Below are 27,812 nucleotides of genomic sequence, written 5' to 3'. Positions count from 1 at the left end.
CACATACGCAAATCGACGAGGCGAGCGCGCGGTCCTCGGCGTACATGTTACCTTCTCAGTCACGTGGTCATGCAGGAGCGCGCATGTTCGTCTCGGCAGACGCGCGGCGACTGCTCCGCTGCTCGACAAAGCCGACAGAGCCCACAGAGACGAGACACGGACGCCCTGCCGTACACGCTCCCCGTCTCTGTCATCGTCGTCATCTGCGACGAAAGGTAAGCAATCATTCGAGCCTTCCAGACACTCGCTTTATATACCTATTGGTATATACCTATAGGCTGCCTACCCACTAGCGCGGAAAAATCAAAATGCCCATAATGTACAAATAAACAAAACTTCCCTAATCAACGTTCTGATATTTTAGAGCAGATGTTCCAATTTCCGAATAGAAGCCAGCGAGTTCTCCAAGGCATATTCATTTGGAACGAATTCGAAACAAGCGCCAGTTTTAAAGTGTCATCGAACTTGCACTAGATACACTGTTGTTCAACTTACGCTTTTTTTTTAACAAAACAACTTTTATAGCGTTCCAAGAAAATAAAGTAAAAGCAGTATAAAAGAGCAAGTTCATTTCTCCTGTTTTTGTAGAGTTCTTTATTTTCTTCGCCATATAAATCCCTGCTTCCTTTCAATAAAATTCAGTTGATGCTCGGCAGTTCCATGGTTTCCTTTCTGCCATCCCTGTGGAGCTTTTTATACTGGCCGAACCTCTAAACATCTTACGCATTGAATCCAAAAATTATAACTGGAACGCCGATGTTACATCGCTCACATAATCTCACATTATGTGAACGCATTCTTCGAAAGTGGTCTCCTACTAGGAATATATTCTCAGTGGATATGCCTTGCGAGCTCACGGGCTTAGAATTCATAACTTGCAACAATGTGCCGTAACACAGGAAGTTAATTAAATTATGGGGTTTTACGTGCCAAAACCACTTTCTGAATATGAGGCACGCCGTAGTGGGGGACTCAGGAAATTTGGACCAACTTGCGGTTCTTTAACGTGTACCTAAATCGAAGTACACGGGTGTTTTCACATTTCGCCTTCATCGAAATGCGGCCGCCGTGGCCGGGATTCGATCCCGCGACTTCGTGCTCAGCAGCCCAACACCATAGCCACTGAGCAAACACGGTGGATAACGTAGTAAGAAAAGCAAATAATGTCCGCCTGAATAATGCGGCTTTAGCTCAGGCCCTACTCCGATGCGGCTTATTCCAATACATATAAAACGAAGGAACGCTTTCTGAGATAACCAATGGGCCGATTTCAATCACATTTCTTGAACGTGAAGGAAAAAGTGAAATTACAGTGACTGCTCGAAGCAAAATTTTAATTGAGGACCTGAATGTCTTCAAAGAAATTTTCAACAATTGGTTAAGTGAGAAAATGGTAGCATGAAGTTTACAAATGAGCAGCTCTACACCAAGAACAGAAATTGCAGTTCTGTAAACTGCAGCCATTAGAGCATGCGAAAAATACAAATTTGATGTCTATTCTTGTCTTACGTGAATTTATTACATTGTTTACATGGGTTTGCAAAATTCCTACTCACATAATAGTGATATGTTTGCAATCCACTTATATATCTAAATTTTGTCCGCTTTAGATCTACTGTACAAGTTGCAATTTACAGAATTGTGACGTTTCATTGTGATGTTCCACGGTTGTAAACGTGATAGGTTAGTTTCGTAAAAATCTACGATTCTTAATTATTTTTGTTAACACAAATGACCACCTAAATCAAAAATTACCTGCAAACGGTCGCTAGACTAACTTTTCCTTTTATACGCTACAAACCTCATCAAGTTTGGTGCAGTAGTCGGCGAGAAACAGGTTTTCTCCTTTCCCGTGTATTGAAATAGGAGCCCTGCGAGCCAAAGCTTCCTCTCAAGCAGTACAATTGTAATGCTTGCAGAAGGACATTTAAAAAAATTCTATTAGCTCAAAAAAGAAAAGAAAAGCTGTTTACCGGGACATGGGAGTCGTACAGGTCGTTCGTTCCTAGAGACTAGTTTTGTGACTGCATCCGTCACTGCTAGTCATGTAGTAAAACTTCGGTTGCGGCTTGTCGATACATAGTATTTTCAAGGTGAAATAATTCAGCGCAAGCACCAGTGCGAGTGCTTTTTTTGTCTCTTCTTTGTAAGTTGTGCTGGGTGTCTGTGCTGAATTATTTCACTTTAAAAATTGTCATGCGGTGTTGGTGTCATTGCTTTGGTTTGCGTTGAAAACGTGCTGTGGACAAACGTCTGCGTGTCGCGAGGAATGCGCCATTGACACCAAATTTGAATGCATGAATGAAACCTTTTACGCTCGCAAGATCAAAGGGGCGTCGAAAGAAAAAAAAAGAAACTGAGCAGTACTTGAACGGCTCCACATTACTCTTCGCTTGTTGCAATATGGTGTAGCATAAGATTACCCCTGAACTGTAAAATAAGGGCTTAAACATACGCTTAGCTTGTTTGAAAGTCACATGGCTATCAAAAAAACATTGTACACGAGGTCCGAAACCTGACTGCGCGAAAGCACATTCAATGCCACGCAGTTCTCATGGCCGACCGATTACCACAGGGAATACGACCGGACGAACCTTTACACAAGCAATACTTTACCATTACCACCATTATGGACTGTTCAGAAACCACACTAACCTTGTGCCTCTGCCCAAGTGGGGCAAATTTATCCCTCAAATGAAAGTTCATGTTTGCAAATTAAAAATAAATTCTGAGGTATTCCGTGCCAAAACCACCATGCTATTACGACGTACGCCATACTAAGGGACGCTGCAGTAATTTTAGTCGCGTAGGGTGCTTTTTATGTGCATTTAAACCTAAATGCACGAACGTTTCTGAATTTCACTTCCATTGAAGTACGGCCGCCGTCACCGGTATCGCACACGTGACCTCAAACTTAGAAGCGAGACGCGATCGCCACTAGGCTGCAGCGACGCGTATACAGTTCAGGTTGTCGAGGAGACGGGGAAAATTATGCTTTTTATTGGCAAACCCGATACACGCGTGTCAGGAAAAACTCCTCCAGTCCTCCAGAGACGTACACTCTTCGTGAAAGATACTGCGGGCTGCGTTGCCAGTGACCGCCATGCTAACCACACGTTGTTCAAAAAGGAGTGCTCGGGATGCAACACAGGTTTCAACGCCCTGGGTGAATGAAAAGAACCTTTGTGCAGCCAACCGGAGCTCGTCAGGAGCCCCATGGGAATCGTGACAAACATCCTAACGGCATATACGGCCTCGGAAGCACGGAGTAATTCGTTTACTCTTGCCAAAGGCATTACATCTCGCTAATGCAACATACAGCCGCCATTACTTCAACTTGAACGCATTCACAGAGTGCGCGTGTGTGTGTTGTGTGTGCGTGTGTGTGCCTGCGTCTGTGCCAGCGTGTGTGCCAGCGTGTGTGCCAGCGTGTGTGCCAGCGTGTGTGCCAGCGTGTGTGCCTGCGTGCGCGTGTGTGTTGTGTACATGCATCAGGTATACACGGAAGGTATAGGGAACGCGAGCGAAGACACAGCCTAAATTTTGATATCGAAGGAGACAATGGTGCTTTGCAAGATTCCCAATGCATTTTGTCCTTTTATCTATATTTCGCTAATGAAACCCATCTGAAAACGTTACTAAAAATGCAACAACATGCAAACAGAAAAATAAAATTATGTTGTAGATATAAGGTGTCTGCCGACCGAGGTTCGGTATCACTCGACGGAACCCGTCATTGTTTCATCGTCCTCAACTTACCATTTCGCCCTACGAAGCCCAAACACCATTCCACATCACGAATTAAAACAACTTGTTCAGCGTCATTTGTGGCCATAGAGACCATGTTTGTACAAAAAAGAAAGAACTTTACTCGAGTGCAGAATTATTTAGTACACTATGATATACAGATTTTTTGAACTATCCACAGCTGCAAACTCGTTCCCCAGCGTATCAAAAACACCACTATAGGATTTGCGTGGTATTCTACGCCTAATTCAGAATTTTGAGGTGTCAAAAGTTAGCGTAGCAATTGAAGAAACCTTGGGTGAAGACTGAACGATACGTTGGGCTTTCAGAGGTCAAATTACACCGTGTAAGACATCCATCGTACACCTGCGGCGAGCAGGATGAAGGCATAATGCATTTGTTGTTAGACTGCTCACTTTAAGCTAACCAAAAATAGAAGCTACCCAGGATACTGAGGCTACTGGACAACTACTCCATGGGACACTGTCACATTACCATTTTATCACTCCGCACTATACAAGGACCACGGCTCGTTTCATGTGCTGTAAAAAAACGCATTTATCGCAATCATTTTGTTTGACTAGATCGGACAGTTTCTCAAATTATTATCGTATGTTTCAAGCTTGCCTGTTTACTTAGACATTCCTTTATGAACGTTTTGTAGATTTTGAATGAGACAGTGACAGTATGTAACACCTCATGTTTATTGAAAACGTAAGTGTAGTAGTTGGAGGGGAGTGTTGCTTCAACACTCCTCAAATGGCAGTCTCTGTAAAACTCAGTTGACCACCATAAAATCCCGAACACAATGACTCGCACTAACACCGCGAAACACGGATCAAGACGATTCTAGTATCAGCAACATCTGCCTTCTTTTTGCTCTCATTTAGAGCTCATATTTCATTCTATACCAACAAATGCTTGACACCCACCTTTGTGTGTGGAGGACAGGGAAAGGAATTAATGTTTGTCCGTGCTACAGTTTTCGGAACAGGAATGAAGAGCGATGGAATGCGACTCACTCACGTGGCGCACATGTCACTATAGCACACACTAACTTAGATTCCCCGGGCAGCTGTTAGATGCATTAAAGAACAAGCTACATGCATGTTTTCGAAAAAGGTTAACAAACGTTTTAATGCAACTAATTATAACAGCAGCTTCAGTCTTTAAGAAATACAGTACTGAGTAGATTATCAATAGCATCTGAACGATGCTCAATGAGAATGACATACGTTTTGACAAGTTGTATAGCCGTTCGTGTTACTCTCTCATAGATACTGAGAAAGAAGAGAGGTTTGTGCCAAGCTATAGTACTCACTTTCTTTTACACTGTTTTTTCAGTGAAGTACTAGGATATTAAACCCAAACATAACCAGCTTCTACTCACATTGAAACCCAAAACACCTGTAGAATTACTTCTTATAGGCTACTTTTGATAACCTAAAATGTAGATTTAAGCATGGGAAGTGTATCCCAATGACTATAGTAGCGCTTTTAATATGCTGGAGCTGGGTTTGACTTTTGTATTGTTGCAAAATGCAATGGCTCACAAATTAGTGACTACAGTAACTCAAATAACTTAATTTCGTCTTACGAATATAATCTGTATGACCAGAAATTAAAGCGAACAAGTTCTAACTTTGTGTGTGATGGCGCTTGGACTCGGTGGAATTACTCTAAGGTAACCCAGCGGCCAGCCGCTGTCCTGGATTTTCTCATTCAACAATGAGCAAACATCAAGCATTGCAGTAGGTTCAAGAATTCATCAAGTGTTGAGCCATAAGCATTTAGAGCTGCTTATTAGCGCAATGTGTGTGATAAACGCATAAAATACTCACACACGCAAAATAAGGCTCATAATACCGAAATATCCGCCCCGGCGCGATCAACGGCCGGTCAACATACCTGACCCCGGCCGTGCAATAGTAAAGCGCACGGCATGAGAGAATAAAAACATGGTTTTTACGTTTTCGCCATCCCTCATCGTACTGGCAGCTGCTCCTGCAGACGCAAGTACTGGCAGCTGCTCTGATAACTACGAATTCTGCAGCGGTTTATTACATTACTAAACAGGTGCGTCGACCGTTATTGGGATACGGCGCTGTGTAGATATACTAGACGTATACGTGGCGCACGAACTAGTACGCGTTCATGTTCGTGTTCCAGTTGCGTATCTGGCGCACCCCTGCAGCGCTGTCTCCCAGCAATATACTATTTCAACTGACCTCAACGCGAGCGTTGTGCAATGTCGATCGCACCGGACAGTTGCCGGCAATGCGATGTGACCAAGCAGACTACGCGGCATGTGGTGAGATGAGCACCGCACATTCGCTGCTCATCTCACACTTGAGAGTGAGAAGCATGCCCGGATCCCATACGGCGTCGTCTGCTACATCACGTCGCTTACTGACTCACGTCTGACACCATCGATAAGCGTGAGTCAGAAGCTGTCGCTTCCATTTCTGTATTGAAACTCGACCGGCACGCCTTGCGCGGCTCCGAAAAAGTGTCACATTAGGCATCAGGCGAAGGCAGATGGAAGAAACTGAGCTCACCGCGTACTGCTCAGTGCACCAGCGTGAATGTGGCTCCGGTTTCGATGCGTTACACTTTCACTACGACTGCGAGCAATACTTGCATATTTGCGCATGTGTGAGTGGGCCTGTGGGTAATCTATCTTCCGCAGGAGTTCTTCTATCTTCTGTATATCTCCTGCAAGAATTTCCGGTCTTAGTCTGGCTCTAATGCTTGTTTAGATCGCTCGATGGAATATGCCTGTTGGCCCGAGCCCCGCCCTAGCCCCGTCCGTGCCCGCGTACACATGTACTAGCAACCGAGGTCCATCTCTGGAAGGTCAATGTAAATAAACACGAAAGGCATAAAAAAAAGCGACACAGACGAGACAGAAAGGCGGATTCATATGGCATGGACGCCACTATAACGTCATTGAACTTCATTTTAAAAACTCTCGTAAACAAGTTATTCAATGTCTGAACAATTGTTTACCGGAAAAATAAAAAAAAAAACGGCAGATGCGGCCACATGCCTGGACATAAAATCAGTCCGAGTACGGTTATTGGAGACAGTGAACTGAAAACGAAAACTCACAGCACACACTGTTTTAAAAAGCAGACAACTAGTGCCTGCCAACACTGACTTGTTAACCTAATGGTGTTTGCAGCAGAAGGAAACCTAATTTTGTAAATATCTCGCAAGCACCGGCCTAAGCGTGCATATTGTGAACAGTAGCGTCTGCAACTTAATAAGCGGTTTACGAACTCAGTAGCAGCAAAACTATTTAAAATTGCCTTGAATTTGCATATTGAAGTACCGCAATGGAATGATGCTTTACGTCTTGTGATTGGAATGATCATGTTCAGAAAGGAACGCGGCTCACATACAGCGCATATTTTACCAGCTTTAATGCGACCAGTTAAAAACAAACGAATTATTATACGTAATTTACAAAGAACACGCGAAGTGTATGTTGTTTAGAGGCATGTTGGGAAGTCACCAGTAATATTTTAGTCACTGATATGCAATAGGTAAACTAAAATGTTTAACTTTTTAATGGTTTTAATTTCCATGTTCTCAATCAGGAGGTTATAGAGAATCGTAAGAGACGTAACAATGAAGTGTTTCCAGCAAGGTACGCCCCACGCGTTTACTTCTTTTAATGTCAATGGCGCTGGGACGCGTTGTCACGTGGTACACTTTAATTTTGCGGACTGTCTTGTTCGTCGGGAATAAAGCACCACACGAGACATAGGCTGCTTCGATTCTTTCACAATATCGTCCACAACCTGTGCATTAACGCCTTATCGATTAGGTAAGGCAATCAAATTTTAGCTAATTAAATTACAAAAAATATATTTTACTAGAAGAAAAGAACAACAACAAAAAAGAACCTTCATGACTAGCATGAACAGCACATTTCAAGAGAGTGGTCATCGGTCCCGCTAAGCTCTCCGTTAATATTTAAATTTTTTTGTGACATTTAGTTGCGACTGCCGGTTTATGATTCCAAGAGCGTAATATGCTTTATAAACATTTCCTTTTCGTTATGCTGAATTCTTACTTCTATGTTTATATTATATTCCTATGTATTTTTTGCGCCGTTTTCTTTCTCTCTACCATTCTCTTCCATTTTGTTCTTATAGCTATGTTTCTTGTATAACAATGCGGCCAGCACTGAGACCATTACTGAACAATTATTATTATTATTCATCTTTTTTCCCAGTTTTCTGATTGTACTATGGGCATATATTTAACCAGTGCGGCGATACAAAGGCTTGATCGCTGTTACTGGGTGGGTGGAGATTAGACAGACAGACACAGACAGACAGACAGACAGACAGACACAGACAGACAGACAGACAGACAGACACAGACAGACAGACACAGACAGACAGACAGACAGACACAGACAGACAGACAGACACAGACAGACAGACAGACAGACAGACAGACAGGCAGACAGACAGACAGACAGACAGACAGACAGACAGACAGACAGACAGACAGACACAGACAGACAGAGACAGACAGAGACACAGACAGACAGACAGACAGACAGACAGACAGACAGACAGACAGACAGACAGACAGACAGACAGACAGACAGACAGACAGACAGACAGACAGACAGATAGATAGATAGATAGATAGATAGATAGATAGATAGATAGATAGATAGATAGATAGATAGATAGATAGATAGATAGATAGATAGATAGATAGATAGATAGATGATTGATTGATTGATTGATTGATTGATTGATTCATGGGACAGGAACATTAGCAAAAGGACATCTATGGTCCGTATGTATGTCCATGCATATTCTGTCCATGGCATTTACTCTTTCTATACTCCTAAAATGGATTTACAAGCAGAAACGCGCTCGCTGTGTCATAGAAGATTATTTAAATACATAATGGTGCCTCCAGGTACTTGTTACTTACCTTTCAACCATTCATTAAAAAGGGAGTTGTTCTCCTAACTCTGTAACATTTAGGAAATTGCAGAAGCATGGTTAGTAGCGCTTTTCGTTTTTTTTTTGGTGTAAGTATTCCTGCATTTCTCCCCTTTGCACTGGCGAACTTCGTCCCAAAGCAACATTAGAGCATTCCTGAAAAGTTAAAAGGTGTCTGATTGGCTACGTCTTCACTGTAATCTTTGATTATATTAATGGCGCCATGTAATAGCAGCGATTAGTGCCCTAAGGTGGCACCGGACACTCCTAGCCGCTTGAAAAAGAAATGTGTAATCGCACAATGTGTCGAAAGGCGCTGAATTCAGTCAGAGAGCGTGAACACTCAGTCCTGCATGCGAGTCCAAGAACCCACAGAAAAGAAACGTGTATGCAGTCGCACATGCGTCGTTCGCTGGGCCAATTGGTTAAGCAGGACCTATAAAAAGGGGGAAAACGCGAAATAACGATGACACACAGCAAACACACGCACCATATACGGGCGCTGACTGACAACTGAAGGTTTATTGCGGCAGAGCAACGTAAAAGAAAGTTGAAGGGGGGGGCTGGGTACATCTGACACGTGACCAGCAGGCCATTGTCTCACGGTAATACAGACGGGGTGAAAGAGCAATCAAACAAAGAGACATGATCGGAAACACGTGTGCTAATTTCTTATGCACCTTCCAGTTAGCAAATCCCTCTTTCACTGAGCGTTAAAGGAAGGCCACTTACACAAGCCTTACCTCTTCGCTTTATCGCAAGGGCCTCAGCTATCAGATGGCCATATGACTTTGTAGATATATAACTACGCGTACTTCGTATTGTGCAACAACACATAGGGAAGTCTTCATGTGATTTTGCGTTAAAGAAATTTGTCAGGTTTTCAGCATATTATTGCGCTCTCGATAGTATTAATACTGTTTACTGAACAGGTCGCCTCAGAGAAGCCCCTTCAGCAATGATCCACCACTCATACAAAAAATCATTGCTACTGTCGTCGTTATAATCATCACTATCATGGGTTCCTGTATCGTATAAGACTGCAGTGGTAGGCAAATTGCGCTCAAGGAGAAAACAACAAACTACGGTTTCTATATTTGCTTTCGTTAAGCTCTAAGCCCAGAGTTTTACACAGGTCAAAAGACATGGCGAAAAAATAAAAAATAATAAACCAACTAGCACCACGGAGCGACAGAAAACTCAAACTCCGTCAGCGCGAAGCGCAATGCAAGGGCTGGATGCTCTGAATTCCGTACTTGCAACTCTTCAGCAAGCATCATGGCTCACTCACATCATCCTATTCGCACTGAAGTCAAAAGGGCTGGGGTTTAGCTGAACAACATACTGCAACGCACTGCAACGTACTGCTTACACCCACCGGCTCCTTGGGCTTCACTGGTGACTTCAACGTGCACCACCAGCTATGGGAAAGCACCAAGATTACCTTCAGACAGCAGGATGACGACAGCCTAACGTATCGGCGGAGCACTAACTTGGACTTGACTGATTGATGTCCAGGCGCTTTGCTGAGTGCACACACAGTGTTCCATCGATCCCGCTTTCCCCTTTCTATTCCCCTTTTCCCTTCGCCCAGTGTAAAATAGCAACGCGGACTCTCGTCTGATTGACTTCCCTGCCTTTCCTCTCTTTGCTATTTTTCTCTCTCGAACATAGATAGGCGAATTTCTAAGTAAATGTACGGCTGCCGTGCGTTTAACCACGTAAGTAAGCTTCGTTGAAAACATAATAATAATAATAATATTTGGGGTTTTACGTGCCAAAACCACTTTCTGATTATGAGGCACGCCGTAGTGGAGGACTCCGGAAATTTTGACCACCTGGGGTTCTTTAATGTGCACCTAAATCTAAGCACACGGGTGTTCTCGCATTTCGCCCCCATCGAAATGCGGCCGCCATGGCCGGGATTCGATCCCGCGACCTCGTGCTCAGCAGCCCAACACCATTCGTTGAAAAACAGCCTTACCATAAAAAGCCTCATAACCGCGGTCAATAAAATTTGCGGTCTGCGTCAACAAATGGCAAAAAAAAACAAACAAAGAAAGCAGCCACCTGTTAAACGCCAACAGCTGCGAATTTTTGTGACGTGTATTGTGTATTTGTGCAATATAGTCGAGAAACTTGCTGACGGCATTTTCCCTTTGGCGGTGAGCCTAGTGAGTAGCTTGTTGAACGATAAGTTTGTCGCAGCAACATCCACAACAAAAGGTGTTCCCATGCACACAGCTCGGATCACTTGTACGTGCTACCCGGCGTGGCCCAGACGACCAAAACGTAATGTCAAAGCTGACAAATTTATCTTTTGATTTTTTCTAAATTATATATATAATCATTTAGAAATTGTAATGTTCGCTTGTGGGAAGGATAGATTGATCTATACCATACGGTTCTAAAAATGGCAGGCACGGGGCTTTAATCTGAAAGTAGTGAAAGCAAATGAATCTGTAGGTAAAATGAAGTCTGAGATAAGTACGGCAAATATTCATGCAAAATCATGCAGGACGCGTCTTGTGGAAGACGATTATCAACGTCGAATGAAGAAAATAAATGTTGTAAATAATATGACCACGAGGCTTGCAGTAGTGAGCCACTTCGGACTTAGCCTGACCACTTGGGGTTTACTAACCCGCACCCAATTCACGGTACATGGGCATTTCTGCATTTCGCCTCCATCAAAACGCGGCCTTCTGCACTTCGATTTTCTCAAGGCCGCATTCCAAAAAAGCTTCGCGCATTTAAATTAAGAGGGAACTTGGAATGCCCTTGATCGTGTAATGCAAACACAAGTAGAAGCGCATGTTTACACCAGCCACGTACCGGAAAACCCAGTCGTGAGTATTTGATGCTTCATTTCTAAAACGAAGCTTTAGGTCGACCCACACTCCGATGTCAGCTATTATGATTACATGCAAAACCAAGAAATGCTGCCTGAGATAACCCCTGGGACGATCTTGATGTAGTTGGTTGCATTTGAGAAAGAAAATGAAATTCTCGTGACTATTAGGTCTATGTTCGGTGTAGAAATTCGGTGTATTCATTCATGTCATATGTGAATTCGTTAGAAAGTTTACAAGTGTTTTGCAAAAGCTCTACTCTGATATAAGTGGTGTACTTAAGAGCCATGTGTAACACATCAAATATTCTGTCATTTATGTACTATTGCAGGCAACTTATGGAATCAGGGTATCATTTCTTTACTGATTTATGAAGTTGTACACATGGTAGCTTTGTTTTCTGAAAGCTTGCGAGGTTGAACGATGCTTATGAAAACATCCACGGCTTAAATATAAAATCTGCTCGCAACAGTCACTAAATTATCATTTCCCTCTTCATGGGTGCTTCTACATGCTGACAAAGCATGGTCAACAGTTCGTGTGCGATTTACGTACGCTACCCACGAATTATCACCAGGATATATTTTTCATAACACTGAATTCTCGAAACCAGAAACACTGCTCTGGCATTTAACAGGGTGCAGCGCTTGAGATAATGTAAAACTCCTTAATTTTGACTTCATTGTGGGTAGTTCGATATAGTTCGATAGCTGGCTTCCTCTCCACCACGCCTTCCCAGTACGTTGTTCTTATTTTTTGGCTTCAGGTTTAAGATAATTTTTTCTGCCACTGTCACGGGCGATAACGTAATGTTTACAGGTTAGTTTCATGATTAAATTGCTTCACTTTAAGTCAGCATTTCCCTAAAGGCTTCAATGTTTCTGTGTTTTTTTTTTCAACGCCATTTTAGAGAGCGTTAAAAAGCACTACGATAAGACATGTGGTGTTGACAGTTACGGGCGATCGGCGAGGTCTGCACGGTATGCGATTATATTTTCTGAATATTTAAAGCTGAGCACAGTTAATGCTAGTAGGTAGCGAATTTAGATGGAAAGGCGCCTGTCATTACACGACCTGCCCTTCGCTGATGGGCGCAATAAGAAAGGACGAAGCGCATTTTTTTAACCACGCTGAGCCTTCCGTACAGCTCCATTTTCACCTAAAGTTACGTGCACTTTGAAAATTAGTGCAAACCTTCTCTGCAGTCGTCATTCAATCCTGTTTCATTACTGTCTCCTAAAAGCGAGGCGTCTATAAACATCATGTCCACAGAAAAATCCCATCCTCTTCGGTGCGTAGCCTGAAATTTCACATGCAGAGATCATGCAACTATATATACAAACAAATAGCGGAATGGGACGCAGAAGGGTTTTAAGATTGTGGCACAGACCAGTAGCTTGCATACCGTCTATAAAGGTGTACGAGGTATTCAAATCTCGGACTAGGGCGAAGTTTTCTTCAACAGCGAGGCTTTTTCTTTTTTTTCCGAGAAACTCGTATGGGTTTCTTTTGTAGCTTCGTGCTGCAAGACGGGTGGATTCCAATTTTTTGCCTATCATGAACTTTCCTCCACCTTGCGGACTTCCGCTGAACTGAGCTGTCATATTTAATGTCCTTGTGCTTTGAGTTGTTGATTAATTCGCCCTCGTTCTGCTAGCCTCCTGTTCAGCTCAGGTCGTAGAGCGACCGCCCTTTAAAGGCGTTAGGACCGGGTACTAATCCCGTACGACGATGAATTTTTCTTCAACATTGTTGGTTTCCTTCGCACTTTCGTGCAAGGGAGGTAGATGTCAATGTTTCCCTTTCATTTATAAAGATGCCATGCAACTATCACACATTGCTCAGCGTACTTCTGTTGATCTGATACAATCCCTGCCATCCCGCGAAATGGCAATGTACTACTCTTATAGAACTCGGAAGAATATTTTAATATCTTAACAGAGAAAAGAAACAATTAAAATGAAGTGCGCTAACCAATTTCCTTTGAATTCGCAGGCTCAGAGGCTGAAAGGAAACCACGAGAGGTGGCAAGCAACGACTTCGTCTAACTACCCAGGGGCATTTTATGCTGCGGAAAGAAGATATGCCGCGAATGAACTGAACGAATTAAGCACCGAATCGTTCTTTCATATGGACACTTAAAGTTTCTCCAATGTCATTGCCGTGAAACGTGAAACCATCCTATGAAGCCAGACTCGCGGAAACTGCGATGAGGCTTCAGTTATCTGAGCGCTAAAACCTTCTCGCTCACAGCTCACAGAGAGGTACAGCTGACCGAGAAACCATGTCTGCTTTCGCGGTCGACCTAGTTCTTTTTGTCGTCAAAGTCCTTGTCACTGTTTATGACGTCATCACTCTTCCTATCTATTTTGTACTTCAAAAGCCCTGGGTCTACTGGAAGCAAAAACGAATGTGCTTCGCCAAGCCTATCAAAGAGGGTGACCCATCGTCACCATACGTGCACCTGGAAAAGCTCGAGAGAGAATGCCTGAAAGGGGTCCAAACGTTGAACGAAGCTACCCGCAAAGCCATTCGCTTGTACCCCGAGCGACCCGCTTTAGGAACTCGGCCCGTCCTGGGACAAAGCGAAGTGAAGCAACCCAGCGGCAATGTCTTCAAGAAGCTCGTTCTGGGCGACTACCAGTGGCTCACGTATCAGGAGGTTGACGAGAAGATTCACCTGACGGCTCGCGGTCTACAGTCGATAGGCCTGAAGCCCCGTCAGCACTTGGGCATCCTTGCCGAGACGCGCGCCGAGTGGTTCATAACAGCGCAGGCCTGTTTCCGGACCAACGTCACGCTAGTCACTCTGTACGCGACGCTTAGCAATGAAGGAATAGTGAGTGCCGTGAACAGGACTGAGGTGGCGCACCTTGTCACCTCGGCGGTTCTTCTGCCCCGGGTGCTAAGCATGGCGGACAAGATGCCTTCACTTACGCACATTGTTTATATAGAGGACGCTCACTCCAGTCGTAGAGCACCCTTAGCTCAAGGTCCTCAGGCAAGTGCCCTGCATGCCACTTTATGGATGTCTGATTAATCGCGGTATTGTCGTGCTTCAGTAACGCTCGCTGGTGGGCTACGCGGTGAAGCTCCTACGGGGTAGTGTTCCGGCATATACAAAGCAGAGAAAAAAGCACGCGTATTGAAGCAGGGAGAAAAAGAAAGAAAGAAGTAACGAGCGGAGGAGAAAATAGAACACCGTTAAACAGAGAAAGTGGGGACCTTGTCTGCCAGCATACCGTTCATTCTGCTATCGATAAATGAACACGTTTGCCGGTTAATTGACAGGGAACGACTTTGTATGCAATTAGCGGAGAACGGTGGTGCGTACGCGCGCGATTACCCATTTTCCTACGGCCATCTTTTCTTACGTTATTCGGTCCTTGCATATATTCGGGAGATAGCGCTCAACAGCACTCTGTCATGTCCCTTGTTTTGTCCTATGCGCTCTCTATGTGCCGAAACACTGCCACAGAGAAGTCCCTAGTGCAGTCACAGAATGAATGTGTCGCTCATTCAAATTAAACATAAAGAAATAGTGGCCTGCTTGATTAAGAGTTGAATTCGACGATCGACAACTGTGCACGCCGCTATCGTTGCAATTTAGGTGTTGCTTGTCCCTCTGGGCAAAAGTTCGCCCAGCATCGTGTTAGATCATTCATTCAAACTTGGAGCATTGCTAACTTTTTCTCCGCCGTATCAGCCGGACAACGTAATTTGATGATCAGAACGGGCTAGCCGTTACCTTAAAGTAAAGAGAAAGATCAGCGTAGTATACAAATAGCAAACACTGGTTGGCAAAGTTTTAGCGCCTTGCATGACGCTGTTCCCACGTAAAGAGCCCATAAACTCCAGTGAATGCTCCAGGGCGTCGGCTGAATTGCCGGAAGGGTTAAGTAAGTGTAGAATACGTTAAGCTTTATAGAGCAAGCTTTAGCTCGAGTAAAGGTTCGGTTTGGGCTCGTTCGTAGCCCATTGTAAAGCATTGATAGCGTGAGCAAAACACAAAAGCAAAGAAAAACGCTCGTCCTGTCGTTTTCGTTTTCTTAACCTCCTACAAACACTTATACCGTTACCTTTGCTTCAATACCTAATGGTTAGACACTTAGAGCAATGAGCTGCTGTGCTGGAAGACAGAGGTTCGATCCCACCATCGGTGCACAGTCACATAACGCTCGTCTTCTTTTTTTTCACGATGCAAGAATTAAGGCGTGCAGGTTACCTCGAGGCATAAGCGATGTAGGAGCATGTCTAGTGTGCGGTCAATTTTGCGGTTCAAAATAAAAAAAACCTGGCCTGTAGCAGGCGCCCGCTTATTCTGCTGAAGTAAATTGAAGAAAGCAATTGCATGAAGCTACCACGCGCGGCTTCCATCGCGCAAAAAAAGAAAACAAAAGAAACGCATGATTTCTCTGAAGGCGAAGGCTTTCGGTCCACTCTAATTGTAGACTTCCGTTCTATTGCAGGTTATACCGTTCTCTAGACTTCAAACCTTGGGAAGCCAGCGCTACATGGAAGTGTGCCCACCTGGGCCTGACGATATTGCCATCATCATGTTTACGAGCGGATCCACAGGAATTCCCAAAGGTGTCGTGGCTACGCACAGCAATCTCTTGACAACGACGACATCCTTCGGATTCTTCTGCCAGGGCTACGGGGCCGCAGGGAGCGAAGACACCTACATCGCCTTCCTGCCGCTCGCCCACATGCTTGAACTTTCTTTCGAGATACTACTGATGAGCGCCGGTGGACGCATAGGCTACTCGTCGCCTCTCACGCTCACAGACAATTCAAGTGGCATCGCTCCGAGCTGTCGCGGAGACGCAACCGTCCTAAAGCCGACTCAGATCACTTGCGTGCCCCTCGTAGCAGACCGTATCCGAAAAGGAATCAACCAAATGGTCGCTGCCAAGGGCAACTGGTTCAAGGCGCTGTTTGACTACGCAGTTCAATACAAATGCTTCTGGCTGGACCTCGGTTTCAATACTCCTATCCTCAACCGCCTACTTTTCAACAAGACAAGTCGGCTTCTTGGCGGCAAAACCAAGTTCGTTGTGAGCGGCTCGGCCCCATTGTCCGATCAAACGCGCTTGTTTCTCCGGGCCTGCCTGAATTGTGCGGTCGTCGAGGGTTATGGCCTCTCCGAGACCAGCTGCGTGACAACCGCCATGGATCGGCGGGACACTAGTACGGGCCGCGTCGGATCCCCTCTGCCCGGCTGCTATCTGCGCCTGGTTGACTGGCCGGAAGGGGGCTACAGTAACACCGACCGGCCCAACCCTCGCGGTGAGGTCGTCGTGGGAGGTCCGTGCGTTGCTAAGGGCTACTTCAAGGACGGAGAACTCACGCGAGAGTCGTTTCGAGAAGAAGATGGCATCCGCTGGTTCTACACGGGCGACGTCGGCGAGATCTTTCGCGACGGTACGCTCAAGATCATCGACCGCAAGAAGGATATCGTCAAACTTCAGCACGGCGAGTACGTGGCACTTGCACGCGTCGAGGCTGTGCTCAAGTCGTGTCCCCTCGTCGAAAACGCCTTCGCGTACGGTAACTCCCTGTACACCTACCTCGTGACCTTCGTATCGCCAAACTACGATCAACTGCGCCGGTTGGCTGGACGGCTCGGTAGGGGGCACTTGGTGACCATCAAAGAACTGTGCTACGATGACGAAGTAGCTAGCGCCGCCCAGGAGTCGATTCTGAACTACGCGCGCTCGTGCGATTTGCAGAAGGCCGAGGTGCCGCGCAAGGTGAAACTGTGCCACGAGGAGTGGACGCCGGACACGGGACTGGTCACGCCTACGCTCAAGCTTTGCAGAAAGCCGCTGCAAAAGTACTACCAGAGCGATATTAACGCCCTCTATGAGTCGGATGAGAAAGCATTGTGCACAGCATGAACCACCACAAATGGCTGTGCCGGAAATTAAACGGTGTCTGTCGTGCTCGAGATAATGTTTTACATGGCTTACGTAGAGACGCGCAAGTGTTGATACTCAACGCCCGCACTGAAGTCACACTGACTGACAATGGCGTAACTACAGGCCAAGGAGAGAACGCCCACCCAATATTACAATGTGTTGGCGGTGACCAGACGTAAAAAATAAGAGCAAGCGCCAGTGCATTGCACAACAGGCATCAGCCCCACCACGCAACGTCTGGTATATACATATAGGGATCCCGTTGGCGTGCAATATAAACGAGACAATCACTTGAACTCTGATACCATGTCTTTCAAAGACTGAAACCCACCCAGTGACGACGCACATGCAAAACTGGTCGGTCCTCTCATTGTGGGACATTGCGCGTTAGGCTGGACTATGTGGAGATGTGAAGTGTTATGTGTTTGTACACGTTCTATTTTCCTTTGCCCTTCTGTCAAACTCAGGCAACAATTTCTTCAATCTATGTAATAAAAAATGAAACAACCAATTCCACGTGTAGACGAATTTCAACTACAGAACAATTGCATAGAATCAATAAAGGTTTATTCAATGTTATGTTTATACGGTCTAAAATTTGTCAAATCTCTGCAGATACAGCCACTAGTGGCGAAATTAATCAAAGATTATAACGGCGATTTATTTCATACTAATACTAATTAGCAGGCCTCACATTCGTTGGGTAAGCCTGTAATACCAAGGGCAACGAATGTTTTTCTTTAGGTTAACCTCATTGGCCCTTCGCATCCCATTCCTGTCTTACCAAAGAAAGGGCTCAGTCATAACAGCCTGTATATGAAACTAACAGGGTTTATGGAAATGTTTTCATTAAAAAAAAACTTGATTATATAGAACATCACAAAGCAGTTTGGCTATTTCTTGCATAGAAACATTTGGCCTATCAAATTGGGATGTACTTAACCAGGAATTTAAATAATTAATAAAAGCGTGCGTTTAAGCTGCGTACTGGTTATCTATTCATTGCTTCAACTAATAAGAACGACCAGAGAACAAACATAAATCTCACAATGATTCAAACGGTCCGGAGACGGAAGCTTCGTGCATGTATAAAGGGACAAATCAGTCTTTCGTCGTGGCAGTCTTTGTCCACGTAAGAGTAAGCAAAACAATTTAGCATCGAACCCCTTGGTCTTTTTTGCACATACCGCATATTTCGGACATAGGAGACAGACAGGAAAGTTAAGGAAATGCATTCATGGAGGTGTACCAGAAACACGTCAGGTGCGCTACCCTACGAAGGAGAAAGTGAGTAAGGGGAGAAAGAAAGGCGAGCAATCTATGATGGTGTCGCTTTGATTACGGAGGCAAATTGAAACTGCACTCGCTCACTGTATGTTCTTGCTTTAACTTGGTCTTTCTGGCCTGTCATCTTGTTGCTTGTTTCTTCTTGAGTTTCCTCCTCCTCCCCTTAGACTTCCGTTTCTATACCCTCCTTTCTAAAGGGCATAAGCAGGCTTTGTGCTGTTTCTCGGTGGCAGCTGCAAGCTTGCTCCATGCCTATTCTCCTCTCTCTGTATGCGCGTATGTTTTTCATATAAAATAATAATAATGATGCGGCACGTATCCGCATTTGTATCCGCTATGACGATTAGCACCTTCCACTCGGCATCATCTTAGGGTCACTTGGATTCGAGATCATCCACGATAATAAAAATATTCGGCACACAACGTACAGTTATGTTTTATTTTTTGCTGCATTGCAATACTCCGTAGCATAGCGAGTTCCTACTGTTCCTCTTTAGAGGCGCACTTATCACCGCGCAGTAAAACAGGGGGGCCACAAAACAAAACTCGCGCGGCGCACTTAAAATTGAAATATATGGACTGCGGTATAATGTAGCCATTCCTTCCCCTCGACGCTGCGTCACTCTCATCATCGACCGTTCATGGCTCGCTGATCTAGCTGATAACGAGGGTGCAGAGTCACTCTGACGAAGCGTGACAAGGAATGGTATTGGCATATGGAATGGTCATGGTAAAGGGAAGCTGAAGAGTTTTCCAGAAAAAAATGAGTGAAGAGCTGTACGTAACGGTTTGCAACCCTCCGAAGCCGAATATCGCATTGAAATTGAGCGAAAGAAAGCGCAAACAGGTTTTATTTCGAGGAAAACTGCAGCAGCAGACTCGGGCAGCTCGCGAGCCTGGTTTCCGCCTGTGATTGCTCGGGCACCTCGTGACGTCAATATTGGTGTTCGTCCGGACCGGCCGCTGCCGCCACACATGAAGCACGGTGCAAGATGGTTTGGCGCTGTGGTTTGGTGAGAGGGTAATGGTAAATTGCGACAGCGTGCGTTTCTCTGAGGAGTTCGGTGTTCCTCCCTGCATGTATACGTCGCGGGCCTCTACAAGAAGCAAACGATGCTGGTAGCAAGCAGTACTTTCGATGCGAACGAAAGCGAAGTGTTAGCATCTCCTCGCGTTAGAAATGTTCTTTTGTGAGTAAGTTTTTTCCAAAGCTCTATTCAGCGTTTCCAGTGAGTTCGCTTGCGGGCAAACGACTGTACTGTTATGCTTCTGCATGCCTCCTCGTGGAACGTAAGAAGCGATGAGATCGTCGGCATTTGTGCGCTGCCCCAAAGCTGTCGGCAGTCTACAAAGACGGTTTACATGCGGGAAAAGTTTTCAGGCTCTTGTAGCACGTGTAATGGGCTTCATCAGCGCGCCATCCGCACGCTAATCGTAACCGGAGCCGTAAAGGCGGCGAATTCCGTCTGCTACGTGAGACAGCCGCTTTCTCTCTGTGCGCGAGGGGGAGCGCAGCGTCCTGGCGTGCGCCGGCTTTCAAACACATGAAAACTTTACACTTGCATTGCATTATGGTTGCTGCATGTTGGCTGTTTCACAACACACGTGCGAATAGATAATTACCGGTGGTTTGCGACCGAACCTCCGTCAAGGGTGGAACATGAACATGTGCGTTCCGCTCAGCGTGCTAACACGAAGGAGCTAGCAATAAATCAAAATCCAGGTTTGGACGAGTTTGAGTATTCATAAGGTCTTCCAAGACCAGTTACCATTCGTCCGCCCGCACCCGTCCTGCCTTTGTGCGTTCGTTGCCCCGACCTTTTCGCGCTGCGTTTAAAAAGCCTGCCAGCAGAAAGTCGTACTCTCACTCATTCACGCCTTATTCATAAACTCTGGTAGTAATCGTCGTCACGGAAGTGGTAAGAGCACAGCACTGTTGTTCTTGAGCACTTGAAATTCTTTCCATTCACAGCAGCCTCCCACTTAGCTGCAAGCTTCTTGTCTTGCGGGGAGTAATGGAACATCGTCGCGGCCGCTGGTGTTCGTGCAACCGTAGGCTGCACGGAACGCCGGCATCATCGGCCCACCACTTCAATTGATGCTGCGCACGTCAAGTACCACTCTACATACACACAAAGAAAGGAATGCAGGATCGAGCGAGGCAGATTACGACGGCACGCACGCAGAAACAAGCGCGGTCAGACACGGTCGCGGAGAGTGCGAAGGAGCGGAACACCAGTGCTGACGTCACTACAACGCGGTTTCCGGTCTCCGCTCGCATCCACAGCGTCAGCAGCAGCGCGCGGCGATCGACGGGGGGCGGAGCGACAGTGCAATTTTAACCGGCGATTACGTCGTTCCTAAGTAAAAAATCCCGCCCAAAATTTTACGTGCATGGTTTACAAGGTTCCCGCATCCGTATAAGAGAGTCTTATTGAATTCGCCAGACTCTTCAGCTTGCCTTTTACGCCGGCCCTATAGGGTTAAGCGTAGGCACCGTTTCAGCCCGCAAAACATTCATATTCAGTTGGATTAGACATGGTGCCATTTTGTCTGATGTCTTGATCAGCAAAAATGACCTTGGAAGCTAGGTGCGTACGCAGCGTCACGAATAAGAGCTGAGGGTTGCGAGTCGAGACGGGGCATGCATCAAGACCGCGTCAAATATAAGGTAGCACTTACAACAACAATATTTCGTCTTTATATCTGCTTGATTACGCTGTAGAATTTAGACACCGTTAAACTTCATTAAAAATTAACACGAATTATATACTAGGGTCTAACTTGCAAAACCACGACTAATTTTATCTTTCTTCGTCCTCTCGATATTGCTGTGGTGTATGATCATGGCGGGCAACGATCGTGGCGGGTACGCTGAAGTGATTTTCTATGGTTCTTGCGCACGCTGCACGCAGTCGCAGGTAAAGTTATAGCGCCTACGACGTATAAAACTTGGACACGAAGCGAGGAGGAGACACCGTGGTCTGCATATATTGAGTGACAAGAAACACGCTCAGAGAGAGTTTTGGCATGGATCCAAAACTAGCCACATAGGCTAAGGATCCAGATGATACTGTCAAGCATATTGTATTATACTATGCGGGAATGAAGATATTCTTTCTTTCTTTCTTCCTTTCTTTCTCTCTTTCTTTCTCTCTTTCTTTCTTTCTTTCTTTCTTTCTTTCAATTAGTGGGCCAGTGCAGTGTGCGTGAAATGGAAGCATTACGTTTTAAATTGTGTGCTCTTACATTTAAAGGCGCTTTATTCTTTTCTATATTTCTTTTTCTTACTCGCAGGCAATACACAATACGCAATAATTTGCGTGTTCGCATGTGATATCGCTGAAGGGGCCACCAACCCTATCAGGAACAAATAAACACGCTTCTCGTGCATCTGGATGTGAGCATCGCACAATTATAACGGTTAAAGCGATCCGACGTTTCGCAAAAAAAAAAAAAGAAAGAAAGAACAAAGATGTAGTATAAGGCACTGACACGTGCGCATCCCTGTTTCTGTGCCACCCTAATCATACGCTCCTTTCTCCTTTCGTGGTCACGAGTACTCAGTGGGAGTTATTCATGCGCATGAAAAACACGGGACACGTACGGAATCCGTCATGTTACGAGCGGTCTTGTCACACTTGCCATAACGGAACAACCTCTGCACAATTCCTGCCAAGTTGACATTCGCTCCCGGACGCCTTCTGGTCACGTTTATTTCGTACCCAAAATGCAGCACGTGTTGACTTCCTTGGGCTTCCCGTCTGGAGAATGAACTTAGCAGGCCCGAAATAAAGACGCCGAAAGGTCAAGTGCGGCACTGTTATCACAGAACCGCAGCGTAAGAAGGCAGGAAGCGCGCTATCGCGTAGTTTACGGCAGCGAAAACGAATGCCCACTCGAGCCAACTTGCTGCGCACTAAGCCTTTTTCTGCTTGAAGCCACTACTACCCAACGGCGTTCTTAAGGCACCGCGGAAAACTCGTGCAAGCGAATACGCGCCACACAAACTTCTAGTGTCTCCGGCCACGTCGTGGGGTTGTGGGACCCGCAGCTTCCTCTTCCGCTGTAGTTGTTATTTCTACCAGCGGAGACACAGTGCTATCGAACGATTAACTTTTGTACATCATGCTTCACCGAATAAGCGGGAAACAAACAGCTCCTTAGCCAGGTGCGATAAGAACACGTCTTAAGGACACCACAACAAGCGAGCCCAACCACGCCAGTACAACCGTTCTCTTCCGCCACCCGCCGTCGCCGTCACGAGGCAGCACCTGGTGCCGAGAAAGAGACCGATACGGCCGGATTGCATGTTAGAATTCTTCAAAATGCTTATAATGCTCACAAAATTCGCAAAAATATCTAGATAATTGATTATTCATACCTATAGCATAGACACTTCAAATCCCAATTGCAAGATACTTATTTCATTTCACCCTCATTTATTTAAAAAATTCCTAACAGTTATTTCACCGCCCGATTCATGGCCGATCCCCCAAAGTGGGTTGCGCCATTTCACGAGGAAACAAGAACAAGAGCAGTCATATCTAGCCATGCAATGTAGATTAAATTAAATAAAGGGGTTTTACGTGCCAAAACCACTTTCTGATTAGGAGGCACGCCGTAGTGGAGGACTCCGGAAATTTCGACCACCTGGGGTTCCTTAACGTTCCCCTAAATTAAGTACACGGGTGTTTTCGCATTTCGCCTCTCCATATGTCTGCACTATTTCAATGTTTGTTTGTCAGGCATGCAGGAGACCCTAGATGTTGCGCATTGCTAGTAAGTTCGCGTTGAAGCAAAGGTATTCCTACTTATGCCTGAATAATTAAGTTTTTAATTGGCGGGAATACATAGAACAAGAGTTAGAAGTGTGGCACACAGTCCGCTCCAAACTGTGGCAACGACAAAAACGTGCATCAGCACCATGTGCTCCCCAAGACCTTGCGCAGAACAATCACAATGCGCGATCAACATTGACGCATATAACTGCCTCAGTACTATAGAGTGACTAGAGAACGTTGGTAACACATACCGTGTCTTCCTGTAACAACCGGGCTATAGATACAGCTTTTGCTCAAGCTTCAAAAGGTGAATCTTGCCTTGCGCATCTGTCATAAATAGATGCCCCTTTCATTAAAGTTTCGATCGGCAGGGAGGGTGTGAAAGATCTTTATATATAAAGATCTTTCACACCCTAAACATATCCTAAACATAAATCTAATCTAAGATCTAATATAAGATCCTAAACGTAAATCTATAGATTTATGTTTAGGATCGATGTATAACTCCATTTGATAAAGTTAGTTGTAGTTTTTGTAGTGATGTGTGTTTCGCACAACGTAATAGAGTGTTCCGCAATTTTTCAGGATCACGTTAAGGAAATATGTGCGCGCGACCTTTGGCAAAACGTAACTTAGTAAATTATGCGGCGTTCTGCATGCGCGCAGTCTGCTATGCGTTCGAAAACTTTGGTACAAATGATAAGGTTGTTGCGACAAACCAATCAATCAGTCAACCAATCAACCAATCAATCAATCATATGAAACGCCTCATGGAGAGGACGGAAAGCACGGAGCGTGCAAGAAAACTGAACGTACCCGGCGCGTAGCCTGCGTAGTCTCAGGTGCTCCTCAGATGCATTCCCCTCGGTCGCGGCAGCCCCACGAGAACCGCTGAAACCGACGCTTGTCCGGTGTTCCTTACTGAGTTCATGTGAAAACTTTTCACTGAAAGCTTTGACGTACGATGTAACACACCTCGGTAACACGGCGCTAAGCAAGCTCGCGCCATCGGAACTCGGAAATCTCACGGAATAGCAAAATACCAAATCGAATAAAGGGGGCATATCGTAGCAATAAAATTTACAAGCACGTTTTTCCACAGCGGCGTGCGCCCCCCACCCCCTTTTTTTTTCAAGGTGCGCTTAGAAACTTTATTTTTCAATATTAAATAAAAGCCAATCGTCTTGCATTTGCGCGTCACATCTACTTAAAACTAATCAGGCATTACACTTTGTTTGAACAAAATAAAGCTTGTTTGAAAAAATAAAGCGTTTTTTTTTTCAAGAACACTTTTTTTATTACTAGCGTTAAATAGTTAGAATCACTTCAGCACATCTTACAGCATCGTTTCCAACGTAGAAGTCGTACAATAGACCAAGCGCGCCCGAAAACAACCACCGGCCACTGCTGCGGCGCGTATATAGACAGTTTTCAGCAGCGGCGCACCGGCGCAGGCATGTTTCATCACGTGATCGCGCCGGCATGATCCGCCTTGGATTGTAGGTGAGCGAAGCGGCCGTACGGCTGTAGGCGTGGGCGACGGTAGCGGCAAGCGTTGTTGTTCCGGTTGCACCGGTGGACAGCAGCTGGATCGACGTAGCAAAGCGTTGGCCCGTAGCTCAAGGAACATGTAAAAGTGAACCATTGTCAATGCGACGTTCTATGTGCCCGCGCTGAAGCCTTACGACACACGATCATCGCACATGTGCGTCCCTCCTTCGCACCTTGCGATCGGCAAGCTCATGAAGGCGTCTTGTGCGCCGTCGCGTCATTCCGCTCGTCACTTACAGTTCAGCTCCTTTTTTTTTTTTTGTTTCCTCGTGCTATGTATTTACGCCATGATCTGTCCGAGTGGTTGCTGAGCCTTTTCCGCTTTGCTTGATGGCCTCGAATGTATGTGCATGTGCGCCGAGTGAAAAATCGTGTCCGCTTGTGTGTCGAAATCTCTCTTGCTAGAATTAGAGCCTCCCGCATATGTTAAAGTAAGCGCATGCCTCGATACTGGTGCGGTGATTTCTGTGGAATTCACACTTGCGGCGGGGACGCAATAGCTTCGCGTGGCTGACTTCGAAGCAGCAGATTGTGCTTGCTGAGTGTGCCAACTGGATGCCCCAAAACGGGTGTTGTTTCACAGTAATACCGCTGTCACATGTGTACCTTCGATCACGATCGAGCCGATCCAGATCGGTTGATGCCACAAAATCGCATTCGATCGCGATAGAGCCTCGATCAGAATTCAGTCGTTCGTGATCCGCGCGTCGTGATCGAACTGCCCGATTGCTACCGGAGACCGACGTAAGCAGCTTCTAGCTCAGCGTTAGAAAACGAGATATAACGAGAAAGGAAGAGAGCCGAAGAAATTACCCTTTGAAAAGGTTTTAACTAACCGTGCAAAATAATATAACTGTATATTTCTTTACTTACGTATAATTTTGTAAACCTCTGCCGGTAGCGTCGGCACCACGCAAGTAGTTCTGAAAATTGCAGATGATCCAAATCGGTAGATGTGGCACGTTTTTTACCTGAAATCAGAAATCAAATTTTATTTTTCTGAAAAAACTTTTATACAACTACCTTTACTACTTATTGGGCAAGTTTATTATTTGCTTCGGACTTTTACACATTGGACGTTAGTGGTCAACCAACACGATCCCTTTCTTTGGACTGTGTAGTAGCGATCGTTTTCGATTACGATGGAAAGTCCGAGCCGTATCAAGGCTCGACCTCGATAGAAAGTGCCCATGTGACAGAACCATAGCAGCCTGCCAACTCAAGCGTTTTATAAATGAGAGCTCCCGTTTCATATATTCAAACTCTTGATTGAAGAGCAACACCAGCTTAGCAATCCGATCAAAAGTTATCAATTATTGGCACCGAAATCTATAATCTAGAAATCCAAACGATCAGTTTGATGCTGGACTCCATCTACGAGTTAAGTTAGTTCTTTCAAACATACGCGGATGTCTCAAGGAATAAATAAAATCAGCTTTCGTAAATCTTTTTTTCATTACCGCAGTACATAAAAATTTTTCTCCCCTGTTTCAGTTGTCTACGAATACATAGTCAAGGCCTTCGACCGGGATGGGAAAATGAGCCCACACAGAAACGGCCTTCCACATGGACAGTCCTGATGCAGCAGCGGTGCGAGCATTTCGCCTACTGACGTGTTTCCCTGGTTACTGTCTCCATCATAATTCTTCAATCCGACCACAGCACAAAGGTATTCCTCCAAGTCGCCACATTGTGCAGAATTACGTTCCATGTCGCTCGACATCGCATAACGTTCAGCGAACGACCCTTGTCAACCGCCACTGGGTGGGTACGCTTTTGCGACGGAGCAATGGTGCTTTCGTTTGCGCGTCCAAAGCCACGGCTATTACAAGCGCGGGGCACGCCTGTGGCGCCATCCAGTTTCACTTACTGAAACTGGCTGCTGCGAAGCATAGCCTCCGAGATTTACGCGTGCGCCGCGGTGAATCTCGGAGGCCATGTGCGAAGCAAGCGTTCGAGTAATCAGAGTGGAAGCTTTAGCTCGGGCGCTCGGGCCCAACTCCGACGCGGCCTATTCAAATACATGTAAAACGCAAAAACACTTTTCTAAGATAACCATTTGACCAATTTTAATGAAATTTGTTGCATTTGAGAGAGAAAGTTAAATTCTAGTGACTCTTTGAAGCGGAACTTCGATTTAGGGCCTGACCTTTTCTTGCATCGTTTTCAGCGCTGAAAGCTCGACACGCCTATCAAGTAGAATGGCGGTGCATTTGAATATACAGCTCTAATCGCAGGGGCAATAAAAGAAATTTCGTGACTTCGAAAACAAAACGAAGTCAAGTCTGTTTTTAGCGGATATGGCGTCATATATATATTTTTTTTCCGCCGGAAGTGTTCCCTTGTCACACAGATGGCGCAAAGCCCCCTGAATCGCCGACGCGGCGGTAGAAGAAGAAGGCGAAGCAGAAGGTATCCAAACAAGCGCCGCAAGCGCGTAACCGGTTTCTATAGTCGTCGCCAGGTGGCGGAAGAGGCTTATGGGCTCGAAGACACGCGCCGTAAGCTTTCGCTTCGCTCGGTTATTGTCGCAATTTTTCTGGCTTTAAAACGATGTTTATGATTTTACTAGTTTGTAGAGACTGTCTGCAGGCCTTGCCCACAAAAATAAGTATATCGAGCTCTATGGGGCTTAAAAATGTCTAATCGGCGGGAATAATCTCGACAAGACTGACACGGAACGACGATCGCAAG

The 27,812-nt window shown here is 45.5% G+C and overlaps 2 protein-coding genes, 1 long non-coding RNA gene and 1 pseudogene across 3 annotated transcripts in view; 3 read left to right on the top strand and 1 right to left on the bottom strand.

Annotated features, from left to right (window-relative positions):
* Positions 1-18,374, top strand: part of LOC142588361 (long-chain-fatty-acid--CoA ligase 4 pseudogene) — a 56,697-nt pseudogene extending 38,323 nt beyond the window's left edge.
* LOC142588169 (uncharacterized) overlaps positions 1-26,090 on the bottom strand; it is a 117,407-nt gene extending 91,317 nt beyond the window's left edge. Inside the window, exon 1 of the long non-coding RNA XR_012829688.1 lies at positions 25,992-26,090. This is a non-coding gene — a long non-coding RNA (uncharacterized LOC142588169). The remainder of the gene's footprint in view (positions 1-25,991) is intronic.
* Positions 76-14,641, top strand: LOC142588168 (long-chain-fatty-acid--CoA ligase 4-like). Its single transcript, XM_075699675.1, has 2 exons — positions 76-215; positions 13,571-14,641. The coding sequence occupies exon 2, from the start codon at positions 13,860-13,862 to the stop codon at positions 14,613-14,615; it is 756 nt and encodes a 251-aa protein (XP_075555790.1). The 5' UTR covers positions 76-215; positions 13,571-13,859; the 3' UTR covers positions 14,616-14,641.
* Positions 26,091-26,696: 606 nt separating the features above from the next.
* Positions 26,697-27,812, top strand: part of LOC142588167 (long-chain-fatty-acid--CoA ligase 4-like) — a 37,645-nt gene continuing 36,529 nt past the window's right edge. Inside the window, exon 1 of the mRNA XM_075699674.1 lies at positions 26,697-26,787. The gene's annotated coding sequence lies outside the window, so the exon portion shown is untranslated. The remainder of the gene's footprint in view (positions 26,788-27,812) is intronic.

This window comes from Dermacentor variabilis, chromosome 7 (genome assembly GCF_050947875.1).
Source record: "Dermacentor variabilis isolate Ectoservices chromosome 7, ASM5094787v1, whole genome shotgun sequence".
Lineage (NCBI taxonomy): Eukaryota > Metazoa > Arthropoda > Arachnida > Ixodida > Ixodidae > Dermacentor > Dermacentor variabilis.
The sequence above is the reverse complement of the archived record's forward strand: the minus strand, read 5'-3'. Positions and strand labels throughout refer to the sequence as shown.

What these genes read in the sequence shown, in the direction of transcription:
- LOC142588168 (XM_075699675.1), top strand. Translation starts at nt 13,860, where the DNA reads ATGTCTGCTTTCGCGGTCGACCTAGTTCTTTTTGTCGTCAAAGTCCTT.